We start from the raw sequence: 15,501 nt of genomic DNA, 5'->3' as shown, positions 1-15,501 counted from the left end.
GCTGTCAAAGCCAAGCGACATCTTCCCAGCGATCTCGGGTATCGCTAAGAGTTTTGGAGAAGCTATCGGATGGAAGTATTGTGCAGGCATGTGGAAAGAAACTATGATACATGAACTCTTGTGGTACGTACAGATGCCGGCTACCTGGTGTGTACCTTGGCGGGCACCGATATTCTCATGGGCATCTGTCACAACCACCTTTGGTATCCATCACGATGACTACAATGACTGCAACATGTTAGCAACTGTCATAAGAGTCAGGTGCTGTCCAACAGGCGACGATCCCATAGGGCTGTTGAAGAGTGGATGGATCATCTTGTCAGGAACTCTAATACACGCAATCTTCCGTCATCCATGTCTAAATTTTAGACATGGTATCAAAACTTTGCCATCCAATGGAGGGAGGGTATTTTGGTTTCGCTTCATGGGGGATTTCGACCTCAAACAGCCAGGTCATGAAGTGAACGACGGCGAAACGGTGTTTTGTCTGGAGGTAGTTGAGAAGGAAAGATCTGGAGACTATAAGGCGGCATACCTAGTTTTGTCGAAAAAAGTTCACGCAATCATGGGAGTTGGGCGGCACGAGGAGCGACTGCGAGTTTGAGAGAATAGGCCTCTTGAAGGATGACCACTTCCAGAACCAAAATAAGGGCATGCGGTTTGCGAAAACATCACCATAGCATGCCATCGAGCACAACGCTATAGTCAAGGTTATCTGATCTTTCCATGACGGGAAGACCTAATACCGAGCACGTTGAACTGAACGGCACGACGAAAGAGCTGTACTGGAAGTTGAAACGTATCACGAAGAGCGATAAAGCATTGAGATACAAATGATAAGTAGCTAAGGGATTGGCCCTGTTCTTCAAAGTACGAATCTGGATCTTTGCTGTACCAGACCTCGCCTTGGAAATTAAACGCCATAACACCATGCCGGATGCGATGCAATGCAAACCTCCTCTTCCGTACACGATTTTCCTTATTCAATGCATCATCAACACCATCCACGTCCCTGCGTCTTTGTGTGCCATCACCCATACCGATCTACTTCCTCCAATCTCATGCCCTTTATCCATTCCACCTTTTCCCTCCTCCTCTTCCCATGCTCTATCAACCCAACCACACCCACCAAAACAGCAATATAACCGCAGCAAAGAACCCAACCCAAACCTTCCACCCGACACCCGTCTTCTGCGCCATCCTCAACATACGATTCATAGTGCCCTTGATCTTGTGTCTCGAGTTCTCAAACTGATCGTTCATCTTCTCGGCGAGGGTGGTGGAATCTCGGATTTCGTCTCCGATAAGATGGGTCAACTAAGTAGATGTTAGCAACAACTTTCCACGAGGAGTGAAAAAGCGCATAAAGAAACAGGAGGAAGAAAAAAGGGCGAAGAAAACGTACATCCTTCAACATCTTAACCTTGCTGGTCAAAACCCCAACATGCTCATCATTCTGACTCTCCAACTCATCCAACACAGCCGCAGAATACTGTCCTCTTGAATTCGGTGTCGCAGCCCGATATATGCCATCTCTTCCGTCATCACTCCCCCTTCCACTTCCTCCTCCTACACCATACCCCCCATAACCACCTCCTCCATTCCCAGGATACAGACTCCCATTCGCCTTAGTTCCACTCGCACCAGGATACGCGCCAAAGCCTGGCCCGTCGGCAGAAGAAGGTGGTGTGTAGCCGTAGCCAGAGCCAGCATTGTAAGGGCTTGCGCGAGCTTTGTTTTTTGATTTCGAGGGCGAGGCGCTGCGGTTGTACGAGGAGAAGAGGTCGTCGCGCGCGTCGGCGCGGCTGCTGAATCTACTTGACATATGTGCAATGTGTGATGTGCTATGTTGTGGATATCCTGTTCTTGCTCTCCCCTTTTTTTTGGGTTCAGGGTTGAGGATTCGAAGTTCGAGGTTCGAGGTCGCGTTCCGTGGTTGAGGCTTAGGGCGGTGCGCGCAGGTCTGGAGATACGTGGTCGATTTGCGAATCCGGGGTAATGCGCTTATACGGGAGCCTAGTCGTGCTCTGGGGGGTGGATAATATGTGGAGGGTTGCCGGACACTTTTCGCGAGTAAGAAGTTGCCCGGAGGTTAGAAGATGTTGGGTGGTGCTAACGCCGGGTTCGCGACTAGGAACACGTTGTCGGAATGGCGGCGGGTAGAAGCACGTGTGTTGGTGGCGCAAGGGAAGTCGTTAGCAGGAAGCGTAGGTAGAAATGTATAGAATGAATTCACGGCATGCGCGCAAACTTCTTATGAGAAGCGTGTCGCTACAAGAAACCACATAACCACAGTTCGTAGTGCAAAGGCCACATTTGCAACCACAGGCATCTTCATGAACATCTCTAGCATTTCCGATCTTGGTAGACTACCAAAAACCAGCCCGCAAGAGTCATTTGAAATACACAGGGGTCCCCACAGACTACCCACACCGCCGTATGCATCTGTACAAGTACACGGAACCTATCCAAACCATATTTGCAATCTTCATTCCAAAGCGTGAAAGTGGACTTTTCTCATACGTGGCTGCGAACATGACCAGCGACCCATCGACATTGTAAGATTCTGCGCGTGCCTGGCGGTATGAAACATAGGCGTGACTCGTAGTATCGTGGGACTATGTTTCCCAGTCCGGCATTACGTCCCTGCTCACATAAAAGGCCCAACCTAGTTCTTAAGACCGACCTTGTTGAGCAAGCTACCTGTTCGTCCAGCAACCATGGCCTTGTTATCGAAGATCTTGAGCAGACTCTTCCATACCTGGCCTGGCTCTTGACTTGCGTCAATGGGCTTCCAGATACCCGTCTTTTGGTAGTAAGCAACAACGGGTGCGGTCTGAGCGTGGTAGGTTGAGAGGCGCTTCTTGAGCGTGTCCTCGTTGTCGTCGGAACGCTGGATGAGCGGCTCACCAGTTACGTCGTCGGTCATAGGGGCCTTGGGTGGGTTGAAGATCTTGTGGTAAGAGCGGCCGGATGCGGGGTGAACGAGGCGGCCCGTGATGCGCGAGACGAGGAGGCCATCGTCGATTTGCAGTTCAACGGCGTGTTGGAGGGGCTTCTTGGTCGCAGCAAGCATACCGTCAAGCTTCTCAGCCTGGGTCACTGTTCGTGGGAAGCCGTCGAGGATGAATCTGCGTAGAGTTCGTGTTAGCATGCCTTTCCGATATATGCAAAGGAAAGCGATCATAAGAGTACGTACCCCTTGGAACACTCTGCGTTGCCCTCGAGCTCAGTCTTGATCATGTTGATCATGATCTCGTCGCTAACCAGACCGCCAGCATCCATGATCTTCTTCGCTTCCCGACCGAGAGCTGTCTTCGCCGCGACTTGCGCGCGTAGCATGTCTCCGGTAGCCTACAATCTGTCAGCCCACCATTTCCAGCTTCCTATATAGCACCTTGGTGTCGTGCATGACGAAAAAAACGTACAAGATGGCATGCGCAGAACTTCTCCTTGATTCGCGGCGCTTGTGTGCCCTTGCCTAACTTGTGCGTAAGCAAAATGCCAGATTTTGACCCTCTTCAGCGGAATAACTCACCAGCACCCGGTGGTCCCATGAGAATCATCCTGACACTCTCCGCCGACGCTGGTTCACCCCCACTTTGGCCAGACAGCCTGTTCTCCAGCTCAGCGATGCGCTTCTCGAGCCTGTTAACGGTGCTCTTAAGGTCGTCGACCGCGGCATCTGTTATTGGTGCCATTGCGCTGATATGTGAGGAAAAGTGTGGGGGGGATGTAAAGGGCGATGAGAAGGACAAAAAGATGCGCGGACCGCTTGGAGTGGATAAGGGACGAGTGCGCAATGGCAGTGGACAGTCGCGTTGTGGATGAGGTGGAGCTCACGGTCGCTCGGTTTGTGCACGTCCCAGCTTGCTTCTGCGCTCGGCTGCCATGCGGGAAAATGCTCCCTTCTGCCCGATCCTCGGTCACGTTAGCTTTCGCAGGATGATGTCAGAGCAAAACGTTCCTGGGCGTAGGAAGCTAGGCGCATCATTAGCGGAATATTTACTGCTGTTGTTAGCAGCCGATATTGGTATACATCGTACGAGTCCGAAGATGGTATTGGGGGTCAATGCATCACAAGAACAGGCGGGGTCACAATGGCAGTTCCGCACGGCTGCGCGCATATCGTCTACATACTACATTGAAGGGAGATGGTATCATTGTATACGTTGTCCTCACTGGAGCCTTTCAAAATCCTAGTACTCATTTCCAAGCACCTTCTTCAGTCCCTTGATATCTGTCTCGTATTTCTCCACTTTGTTTTGACTCGTCATCAACTTCGTCAACAGATAGTTTATTCGTCCAGCTGTCTGCGCAGGCTGGTTCTTCAGCTTGCTCAGCAACAACAGCTCGTTCTCGCACTTGTCAATCGTCGCGTTCTCAATCTTTGTCAGATGCGTCAGGATAGCCAGGTCCAAGCGGCTCTTCAATACTTTGTCTTCAGTCAAGCGCTTGAAAGCAGGGTGGTAGACGGGCTTTCCTGGCTTGATGATAGATGGCCGGCCATTTGCGCCCGAGACAATGGAGATGAGCTCGGCCTGTTCGAGGGCACGAAGGACTGACTCGCCACCAGTCTTTAGTATGTCGTCGATGAGAACTTCGTTGTATCGTAGGCTTTCCTTCTGAGCGAGCTCTTTGATAAGGAACCAGGCTTGTTCAGCATTCCAGTGTCGGCTTCCGCCTTCATCTTCTGCGCCAAAGATGTACATTTTAAGAATCTCGGAAGCTGACTGGTCGATGATCTCGTGCACGGCCTTGGTAGGTGTCTCACCCGTCTTGATCCGCCGGGATAAGAATTCAAGATCCGTGAGGCGGCCGCCTAGCAGATCGATACAAGTGTCGAGCTCATCAAGGTCGTTGCGATGTTCAGAGGGTAGTTTCTTAGGCGAGCCGTCCTTTGGAGCAGGGTCGTCTTCGACATCGGCGTCAAGGTGCGTGATAACAAATCGCTTCGCTACCTCAGGGCTACAATCAGACAAAGAGATTTGACGGAACATACGGTCTGGCATGGCCTTGGAGAGTGATTTGCTGAAAGCGACGTCGTTGGTCAGGAAGATAACATGAGCTACGTTCGTCGTTGTAAGACGGGCAGCCCATTCAGCGATCTTGTCATAGACGATACCCCCTTCCTGGCTCTTGTGCAGGAAGTTGTCGATTACAACAATAGGCCTGCGTTCTGGGTGTGCTTCGAGCCACTCGTCGTCACCCAAGTGCGCATCTTTGTCGTTCTTGTGTCGTGTATCTAAAGCGATTTGTCGTAATGCCGAGGTAGTAGTATTCCAGATTTTGCTGAGTTGGGAGTCGAGGGTCTCGGAGAAGCCAGTCTTGACGCCTGTAGCACCCTGAGCAGCCATATCGATCATTCCGGAGATGCTGTTCATCCAACTGAATACAGGTCTATATCCAACAGATAATGCAGCGGCGTTGATAGTGGCGCTTTCGCCTCGAGCTTCCTGGATGGGTTTGCAGTCGATCACAAGCTTGAGTTTCTTATCCTCCAAGGCCTCATCAACGACAAGTTCGCGCTTGCCGGAACCCCGAGGACCCTGGACGATGATGAAGGTCTCGGCGGTCTCCATCAACCAAGTTCGGATTTGTTCAATGTCATCTTTCCTATCATCCCAAATGGCATCCATGCTGTCGTCATCGTCGCGCTTGTTACCACCGTGGATGATGTCTGTGGCATAACCCTTGATCCACTGGTACCACTTGTTGTCTTCAATGTGGAAGTTGCGAGTAATGTGGGCCTTGACGAAGAACGTTCGGATGCTATGTACCTGTCAATTGAAGTCATACACATGCACGGAAGACTTACGGGTCGAAGATGAGTGCGACGGTACCAGCGATGAGGGCAGCTACGATGGGGATGATAATCCTGGGATGGCCAAAGATCCAATCTCTGATATACCTAGGCTTGATCTTCTGTTCGTACTTGAGTCTTAATATCGTCCCTTTTTTGCCCCCTCCCTCAGCTTCCGAAACGAGATAGCCATGCATGCAGTTCCTGGCCATGATAGCCTTGCCAATGCTAGTGTAATCCAAGTATGCGAATTTTGGGAGAACCTTTGAATCCGGAGGCTGCATAACGATATCTCCTAGCTTACCGTAGGGCCGGAAGAACTGGAAGAGCTGCTCTTGGCTCATTTCGACGGCTTCAGAGGCTGGTACGCCCGCCTCGGCAGAGACGAACTCAACGCGCAGACGTGAGGCTGGGAGACGCATGAGATCTTCCACCCAAGGTTTTCCTTTGACTACCTTCGCACGCATCCTCTTCCATGGACTCCACCATGGCTTGACCGGCTCATCTCTTAGGTACTGTTGAAGCACTTTTTCGACCTCAGAAGTAGAAGCACTCCCATCGTGAGTGAACTTGACAAATGCTCCTCCCTCCCTCATTCGCGGAAGTACTTCGGTGCCAGTGATCTGCAGGTTGCGTTTCGCTTTCGCTCTCTCAATTACGGCTTTCGGGTCGGTGCCAGAGATACTCGGACTGATGAGGCGATCTAGTATTCCTGGCAAAGGGAGTCCTAGTACTTTGCGGATCTGAATGGGAAATACATTGTTAAAGAAGAGGATACCCTCGTTAGGTCCTGCGCTTATATGACCGGTTTTGTCTTCGCCAGCTTGTAGTCCAGTCACATAACGAGCGGGAACGGTCCATGGTCTTCTGGAACCCAGACTATTCGGTTTCAATGTCGCTATAAGTGTCGGGTGTATCTTCCTGATAACTTGTTAGTACACTTGCGATGATCGCCAACAAGGATCAAGTATCGTGAACGTGCCTTGTCGGCCCTTGTAGAGGGCGACGACAGGTCTGGTGCCAGCCGGTACGAGGTAACATCTTTACGACCTAGTTTTCACCGGGACATGGCGACATGTGAAGGATAACAAAGGTCAGTCGACTGCCCAGGTGATGTTCGCTGCCTAGGATACCGTTCAGGGCTAGCGAATCTGGAGTTTGAAGGTGCGTGACGTCATCAGACTTGAATCTTGGCTTTGTGCATCCGCGGCCTGGCAAGCGAAGCAAGCATCCCACTCTACATGATCAATTGCGAAACCTAGTGACCGCACTTATGTGTACTAATGAATATCGCAATCGATGCAGTTACCATCACACGATGTCAGTAATAACCACAAATGGTGGCTGGCTGATCACAGCATCAATGAGGCATAAATAGCACTGCAAGCATCACTGAAGCAGTCGTCTGATATAAATTTGAACATAACATTCGCATATATATACAAATTGGGTGCGAAATGAATAAACATGAAAGACATTGTACACTGCAGGTGCTGCCCAGCTGACTCCGCATACTGAAAAGGTATCGTGCAGGTAAACGAGGGAGAATGCGTGTACAAGAATCAGAACGCCAAAGAATCATGATATACCCGAAAAAACCTCTTTTGTCGTGACCATATTTTCCATGCACCTTTACTTCATACAGTAACAATCATAATCATAGACTCATCTAAGCGGCGACAGTCACCAGCTTCTCCATAGGAGCGGCGTTGTGCTTGTGCATAGCCTCGTAAGGTGGACGCTTGACGATACCACCAGTGACGGGCAGAGAAGTGCCGTAGCCGGTAAGGAAGGAGTCGACGTCGCGAGCGCACTGGCGACCCTCATTGATACCCCAGACAATGAGGGACTGTCCGCGACGGCAGTCACCAGCAGCGAAGACACCGGACAGGTTGGTGTTGTAGTGACCAGGAGGGGTCTTGATGTTCTTGCGGCCATCAAGCTCGATGACGTCGCTCATGACACGCTGCTCAGGGCCCAAGAAACCCATAGAAAGCAGGACGAGGTCGGCAGGGAAGAACTGCTCGCTACCTTCGACGTGCTTCATGTCCCAACCACCAGAGGCGGACTTGGTCCATTCAACACGGACAGTGTTGATACCCTTGACCTTGCCGCTGCCGTCATCGACGAAGTCTTTGGACATGACACAGTACTCACGAGGGTCCTTGCCCATGTGAGTCTTGACTTCGTTGTGGCCGTAGTCAGTTCGGAAGATGCGGGGCCACTGCGGCCATGGGTTGTCGCGAGCACGCTCCGCAGGGGGCTGGGGCAGCAGCTCGAAGTTGACGACAGACTTGGCACCGTGACGAACGGAAGTACCAATGCAGTCGTTACCAGTGTCACCACCTCCGATGACAACAACGTGCTTGTCCTTGGCCGAGATGTAAGCATCATCAGCCAATTCGGAGTCTAGGAGAGACTTGGTGTTCTTGTGCAAGAACTGCATGGCGTAGTGAATACCGTCCAGGTTGCGGTTAGGAATAGGCAGGTCACGAGCAACAGTAGCTCCAGTGGCGAAGACAACGGCGTCGTACTCCTTACGGAGAGCCTCGAGGTTGGTCTGGCCATCCTCGCCAACAGTAACACCAGTCTTGAAGTTGACACCCTCAGCAGCCATGAAGTCGACACGGCGCTGAACAACCTTCTTGTCAAGCTTCATGTTGGGGATACCGTACATGAGAAGACCACCGACACGGTCAGCACGCTCATAGACGGTAACGGTGTGGCCAGCTTTGTTGAGCTGATCAGCACAAGCAAGACCAGCAGGGCCGGAACCGATAATTGCAACAGTCTTGCCAGAACGGGTCTGGGGTGGAGTGGGAACCATCCAGCCCTTCTCGAAACCACGGTCAATGATGGCGCACTCAATCGACTTGATGCCGACGGGGTCCTCGTTGATGCCAAGAACACAGGCACCTTCGCAAGGAGCGGGGCAAACACGACCAGTGAATTCTGGGAAGTTGTTGGTCATAAGGAGGCGGTTGAGGGCGTCACGCCACTGGCCTTGGAAGACTACCAACATGTTAGCACGATGTATACTTCAGAGTAAGATATCGAACACTTACCCAACTCGTTCCACTTGGGAATAATGTTAGAAATTGGGCAGCCAGTGTCAGACTGGCAGAAAGGCACACCACAGTCCATGCAGCGAGCAGTCTGGTACTTGAGTTCGTCCTCGTTCAGACGCTGGTTGAGCTCGGCCCAGTCGCGTGTACGGGTCTTGGGGTTGCGGTACTTCTCAGAGCGACGCTGGTACTTCATGAAACCGCGGGTCTTATCAAGAACGAGCGCCTTCTTCTTCTCGGCCTTTGCGTCAGTAACGCTCTCTTCGATATCAAGGAGGTCGCTCTTCTTCTTCTCCTTTGCCTCGGCCTCAGCCTCCTTGTTGCGAGACTCCTCATGAACATTGCGGACAGCGTTGCCAGCAAGCAGAGGAAGAGGGTATTCGGACTTCTTCTTCTCGGCAGCCTTTGCCTTCTCCTCCAAGAGCACGCGCTTGTAGTCAACAGGCATGACCTTGACGAAGCGCGGTAGTGCGCGGGTGAAATCAAGGAGAATGCGTGCAGCAAGCTCGGAGCCGGTGTAGTGGTGGTGGTCCTCGATGAGGCCACGCACAAAGGCAATCTCCTCTGGTTCCTCGATACCAGAAAGCTCAACCATCTCCTGGTTGACCTTCTGCTCGAAGTCCTTGTGAATGTCAAGGACGTAGGCAATGCCACCGGACATACCGGCAGCAAAGTTACGTCCAGTAGAGCCGAGAACAAGGACACGACCACCAGTCATGTATTCGCAACCGTGGTCACCAACACCCTCAACGACCGCTGTAGCACCAGAGTTACGGACACAGAAGCGCTCGGCAGCGATACCGCGGAAGAAGCAAGTACCGCGAGTGGCACCGTACAAGCAGACGTTACCAATGAGGATGTTCTCCTCAGCACGGTATACGGCGTTGCGGGGAGGGTAGATGATCAGACGACCACCAGAGAGACCCTTACCGACGTAGTCGTTGGCATCACCCTCAAGTTCAAGTGTGACACCAGGTGCCAGGTAAGCACCGAAAGACTGGCCAGCAGAACCACGGATGTTGACATGGATGGTGTCTTGAGGCAGACCAGCCTCGCCGTAGCGCTTGCTGATGTGGTACGAGAGGGTAGCACCAAGAGCACGGTCGGTGTTGACGACATCGCACTCAATGCGGGCGGGGAGACCCTTCTCAAGAGCAAGCTCGGACTCAGCGACGAGCTTGTTGTCGAGACGGACGTGGAGACGATGGTCTTGCTTGCGGACGTTGAATGTGGCCACACCTGGGCGAAGGGTATGCGCAGGAGTCAGGATGAGAGACAAATCAATGTTCTCAGTCTTCGCAGTGCGGAGATCGTCGCGGATGCGTAGCACCTCGCAGTGACCAACCATGTCGTTGATGGTTCGGAAACCAAGCTTGGCCATGATTGCACGGAGCTCGTTGGCGATGTAGTAGAAGAAGTTGATAACGTGCTCGGGTGTACCGGCGAACTTCTTTCGGAGCTCAGGGTCCTGGGTGGCGATACCGACAGGGCAGGTGTTCAGATGGCACTGGTCATGGTCAGTTGATACTCTTAATCATAGGCGAGAGGGTTGGTAAGTACCTTGCGCATCATAATGCAGCCCATGGCGATAAGAGGTGTGGTAGCAAAGCCCCACTCCTCGGCTCCAAGCAGACAGGCGATAGCGACATCGCGTCCAGTCCTCAATTGACCATCAGTCTGGACAATGACACGACCACGGAGGTCGTTGAGGACAAGAGTCTGGTGAGTCTCGGCAAGACCCAGCTCCCAAGGAAGACCGGCATACTTGATACCAGTCCATCGAGAGGCACCGGTACCACCATCGTGACCGGAGATGAGAATGTGATCAGCCTTGGCCTTGGCGACACCAGAAGCGACGATACCAACACCAGTCTCGGACACGAGCTTGACAGAAACACGAGCACGGGGGTTGGAGCACTTAAGATCGTAGATCAATTGCTTGAGATCCTCAATGGAGTAGATGTCATGATGGGGAGGAGGACTGATGAGACCGACACCAGGAGTGGAGTGACGGGTCTTAGCGATTGAGCCAGAGACCTTGTGGCCAGGAAGCTCACCACCCTCACCAGGCTTAGCACCTTGGGCCATCTTGATCTGAAGCTCGTCGGCATCGGCGAGGTAGTTGGAGGTGACACCGAAACGTCCAGAGGCGATCTGCTTGATGGCGGAGCGCATGGTGTCACCGTTCTCCATGCGCAAGCTGCGCTCAGGGTCCTCACCACCTTCTCCAGTGTTGGACTTGCCTCCAAGACGGTTCATGGCGACGGCGAGGGTAGAGTGGGACTCCATGGAGATGGATCCGTAGGACATGGCACCAGTAACGAAGCGGCGCACGATGTCGGTCCAAGGCTCGACCTGATCAATGGGGATAGGTGCACGGTCATCAAAGTTGAAGTCAAGGAGACCACGAAGGGTGCAGTCCTTGATGCGCTCGTACTCAGCGATCGAGTAGGCCTCGTATGACTTGTCGTTCTTTGTGCGGACCGCGTCCTGGATGTTGGCCATGGCAGTTGGGTCGTTGACGTGAGGCTCGCCTCCGTCACGCCAATGGTACTCACCAGTCTCAGCAAGACCGGGTACCTCAACGATGGCGCGAGATGGGTAACCCCTCTCGTGGAGAGCGAAAGCGTCAGATGCGATCAACTCGAAGGTCATACCCTTGATACGAGAGGCAGTTCCAGTGAAGCATCGGTCAACGACGGAGTCATCAAGACCAAGGACTTCGAAAATCTGAGCGCCCTTGTAGGATGAAAGAGTAGAGATACCCATCTTACTCATGACCTTCAAGATACCACCATCGCAAGAGTGCCTGTAGTTGTCGATAAGCTGCTCGGGGCTGAGCTTCTTGCGAATGACGCCCTCACGGTGCATCTTCAGGATACACTCAATGGCAAGGTACGGGCAGACAGCATCAGCACCGTATCCAACCAAGACACACATGTGGTGGACCTCACGGGCCTCACCAGTCTCGACCACGAGAGCGGCGTTGGATCGCCACTTGTTGCGGACAAGATGGTGGTGAACCATACCAGTAGCCAAGCAGGCGGATACAGCGACACGGTCAACAGACGCGGCGCGGTCGGTCAAGACAAGAATGTTGTCACCAGCCTTGATACCCTCAGTGGCAGCTTCGCAGATGCGGTCGAGAGCATTCATGTAGCCCTCGAGTCCCTCGCTCTTGGGGAATGTGATGTCGATGTTCTTGACGGTCCAGTCAGAGTACAGAGTGTGAGTGTTGGTCAGCGCCTTGAACTCTTCGAGAGTCAGAATAGGTGATGGAAGGAGCAGACGACCACACTGTGACTCGTCCATCTCTAGGAGGTTACCCTGGGGACCAACGTACGTCTCAAGAGACATGACAATTGCCTCACGAATGGGGTCGATAGGAGGGTTGGTGACCTGTGCGAATAGCTGACGGAAGTACTCGTACAGCAGACGAGGCTGGGTAGCCAAGCAAGCCAGAGGAGCATCGTTACCCATGGATCCAAGAGCCTCCTTTGAGTCGGCAGCCATGGGACCAAGAAGCAGACTGACCTGCTCAAGGGAGTAGCCGAATGCTCGCAGACGAGGGTCCTCGTGTAGCTTGGTCTCCGTGAGCGAGTATGATAGATCAACACCCTTTGCGCCGACCGACTCTACAATCTTGGGAAGAGTAAGCAAGTTCTTCTGGATCCAGGAACGGAAATCGACACGCTCTGAGACGGTCTTCTTCAGCTCGGCGTCATCGACAATTCGACCAGCGACAGTGTCGACGAGCAACATCCTACCGGGCTGCAGACGACCCTTCTGTACGACGCGCTCTGGCTCAATAGAGATTGTACCAACTTCAGACGCACAGATGATGCGGTCGTCATCAGTAACGTAGTAACGGCAAGGACGAAGACCGTTTCGGTCGAGGTTGGCACCACAGTATCGTCCGTCAGAGAAGGTAAAGAGAGCAGGACCATCCCAGGGCTCCATCATGCAAGCAGCCCACTCATAGAAGGCTTGCTTGGCAGGGTCCATGGTGTGGTTGCCCTGCCATGCCTCTGGAACCATAAGCATGACTGCTTCTGGGAGTGACAGGACACCGTTGATGGTGAGCAGCTCAAGAACGTTGTCGAAAGCTGCAGAGTCGGAGCCACCATCCTCGACAATGGGGTAAAGGAGATCTAGCTCCTCGCCGAAAAGGCTGGACTTCATGACACCCTCACGGGCACGCATCCAGTTCTTGTTTCCTCGCAGAGTGTTGATCTCACCGTTGTGAGCAGCCCATCGCAGAGGCTGAGCACGGTCCCAACTGGGGAATGTGTTGGTGGAGAAACGAGAGTGCACCAGAGCGAAGTGACCCTCGTAGTCAACGTTGAGCAGGTCGTGGTAGTACTCGTAGACCTGGACAGGAGAAAGTTGACCCTTGTAGACAATGTTCTTGTTCGAGAGTGAGCAAATATAGAACCAGTTGTGAAGGCCAATGACGTGTGTAGCCCGCTTTCGCATGACATACAACTGTCGCTCAAAGTATGCGTTGTCGTACTTCTCCTGGAAGTCAGCCTTGGGCTCCCGAGCGTCACCGTAGGCGGTCTTCAGGACAACGAATGGCTGGAGGATGATGGGCTCTCGTGAGAGCGCCGCAGGTCCAAGAAGTGTGGAATCGCGGGGCACTGTTCGCCATCCGAGCACTCTCAAGTCGAGCTGGTCTGCAACGTCCTCAAACATGGCCTTGGTCTCATCCAAGATGGTGGCGTCGGGTTTGAAGAAAAGGTTACCAGTGGCATACTGGCCAAGCGATGGTAGCTTGTAGCCTTGTTCGCGCTCGAACTCCTTGAGGAAGAATCGATGGGGGATGGAGGTCATTACACCTGCACCGTCACCATCGCGTGCGTCAGAGCCAACGGCTCCTCGATGTGTCATGTTGCATAGCAACGAGCGTGCTGGAGATTCGTTAGCATTATTATCCCATTGCTTTGCCGCGTTGTTCGCTCTTACCATCGGAAACGATCTTGTGGCTGGCCTTGCCCTTGATGTGACTATGCCATTGTTAGTCATCGCGCCTCTTCACCAAACCAATTGCTTTTCACTCACGCAGCGAAACCGACACCGCAAGCATCCTTCTCGAGCTCCGGGTCATACAGACCCTGCTTCAAGGGCAGCGCACCCGCCCAAGACTTGTTCTCTGGGCCATCTTGATAAGCAAATACTGTGCTTTGCTCCTCTTCGATCTGGGGTTCCTGGGGCAACTTTGTATCTTCGGCGAACGAGACCCGACCCATTATATCGGCGAAAGGCCGAATTTCTGGGTTCGTTGGTGGTGGTAGTGGGGTTGCGGTATCGATATGGGTGTGTGGCGGGGTCGCTCGACGCGTAAACTTGGAGCTGTTGCCCTGGTATCTGGATGAAGTCTGGAGGCAAATATTAGTTGTCAAGTCTGAGAAGAGTTTGTCGTTCAGTGCAGGCCGAGGGTCGAAGCTCGAGAATATTTGGTACGGATTGCGCCTAGAGCTCTAGCTCAAAAGCAAAGAATGTGGGTGGGGAACACTTGGTGGGAGGATGGAGTTGCTGGTGTCAATCACCCCCAAAGCCAGCAGAAAGATGGGCTGGATTCGTCACCACCTTCACCCCGCCGGATATAGGTGATTGATGCCTATGACGTTTCCCCCTTGTCCCCAGCGGCAACTGATAGCTGCTCCAAGCACAAAATCGGCAGATAAGGGAGGGAGCGAATAGGCTAACGCGGGGTGGCACGCGTAGACCAGTAAGAAGATGGCTAATGCCTCTCACGCAGGACGGGTGGTGGAAAAGCACAATGTTTGGTCGCGGATGGTGGATCGGTGCAGCGGGTGTACATGTGGGAGGCAAGGCGACTTACTTGCTAGAAAGGCTGGTGGAACAGGCCTTGTCGTGGGCTCGCGGTGTTCCTGCAAGCAACTTGTAGCGATTGTGTAGAGAGTGCAAGAAGAGGCAGAAGGTCGCGGGAGGTTTCGCGGGCGTGCTTATGAATAAGAGAGTGGAGGGCTCCTGGTGGGGTGGATATTTTCCCTATGCGCTAACAACTTGACTTCAACTCTGTCCAATTACCGGGCTGGAAGCGCGTCGAAAGAGGCGTTCGTGCTGTCAGTTAGGCCATCTCCGCTTGCCTACCGCTGCGAACTGGGAACTGCCTGGTCTTGGAGGAGGTCTTGGTACTTTATCTGCACGTATATCAAGTTGGAAACATGTTGGAGGGGGTGCGCGACGCCCATTGTTCTCGCGTTTTTTCCAGACAATGTATCACCACTAGATATTTCAATATACAATGGTTTCAGAGGTATATACAACTGCTCTTGTGATATTCTACCAATACTCGTATGCGTATGCGCAGCATCGCTGCCTCCTGCGGCGTGTTGCGCATAGAAAATTGGCCTACCCCACGGTTTTTCTGCCACTCCATGACCAAAGGCAGGGGCATTATTGGCTGGCTTGCAGTGACCGCCCTGCAGCAGTTCGGCCGTGCACCCTATCCTGGGCTCCGAATGTCGGTTTGACATGGGGATGACCACGACTTGCATGTGCTTCCGCTCTACCAAAGCTCCACCGGCTAGATTGCCGCTGCAGCCCACGCCGCATCATCTGAAAGGCGACGTCTGTAATTGGCCCGGCGGCCTCGCCTCGGCAGCA

At 53.0% G+C, this 15,501-nt stretch overlaps 4 protein-coding genes across 4 annotated transcripts; all 4 read right to left on the bottom strand.

Annotated features, from left to right (window-relative positions):
• Window positions 1-1,110: 1,110 nt before the first annotated feature.
• ALTATR162_LOCUS3421 (uncharacterized protein) lies at window positions 1,111-1,825 on the bottom strand (the record flags this gene model as incomplete). The annotated part of the gene is made up of 2 exons (XM_043311027.1): window positions 1,111-1,317; window positions 1,406-1,825. 2 exons carry the CDS (start codon window positions 1,823-1,825, stop codon window positions 1,111-1,113), a joined length of 627 nt encoding a protein of 208 aa, XP_043166962.1.
• Window positions 1,826-2,668: 843 nt separating this feature from the next.
• ALTATR162_LOCUS3420 (uncharacterized protein) lies at window positions 2,669-3,701 on the bottom strand (the record flags this gene model as incomplete). Its single annotated transcript, XM_043311026.1, has 4 exons — window positions 2,669-3,131; window positions 3,200-3,354; window positions 3,429-3,481; window positions 3,539-3,701. The coding sequence occupies 4 exons, from the start codon at window positions 3,699-3,701 to the stop codon at window positions 2,669-2,671; spliced, it is 834 nt and encodes a 277-aa protein (XP_043166961.1).
• A 498-nt stretch (window positions 3,702-4,199) lies between these two features.
• On the bottom strand, window positions 4,200-6,872 carry ALTATR162_LOCUS3419 (uncharacterized protein; the record flags this gene model as incomplete). Its single annotated transcript, XM_043311025.1, has 3 exons — window positions 4,200-5,772; window positions 5,819-6,724; window positions 6,865-6,872. 3 exons carry the CDS (start codon window positions 6,870-6,872, stop codon window positions 4,200-4,202), a joined length of 2,487 nt encoding a protein of 828 aa, XP_043166960.1.
• Window positions 6,873-7,472: 600 nt separating this feature from the next.
• On the bottom strand, window positions 7,473-14,117 carry ALTATR162_LOCUS3418 (uncharacterized protein; the record flags this gene model as incomplete). Its single annotated transcript, XM_043311024.1, has 5 exons — window positions 7,473-8,815; window positions 8,869-10,375; window positions 10,429-13,778; window positions 13,834-13,874; window positions 13,930-14,117. 5 exons carry the CDS (start codon window positions 14,115-14,117, stop codon window positions 7,473-7,475), a joined length of 6,429 nt encoding a protein of 2,142 aa, XP_043166959.1.
• Between the last annotated feature and the right edge of the window lie 1,384 nt (window positions 14,118-15,501).

This window comes from Alternaria atra (assembly GCF_907166805.1).
Source record: "Alternaria atra isolate CS162 genome assembly, contig: 22, whole genome shotgun sequence".
Taxonomy (NCBI): domain Eukaryota; kingdom Fungi; phylum Ascomycota; class Dothideomycetes; order Pleosporales; family Pleosporaceae; genus Alternaria; species Alternaria atra.
The sequence above is the reverse complement of the archived record's forward strand: the minus strand, read 5'-3'. Positions and strand labels throughout refer to the sequence as shown.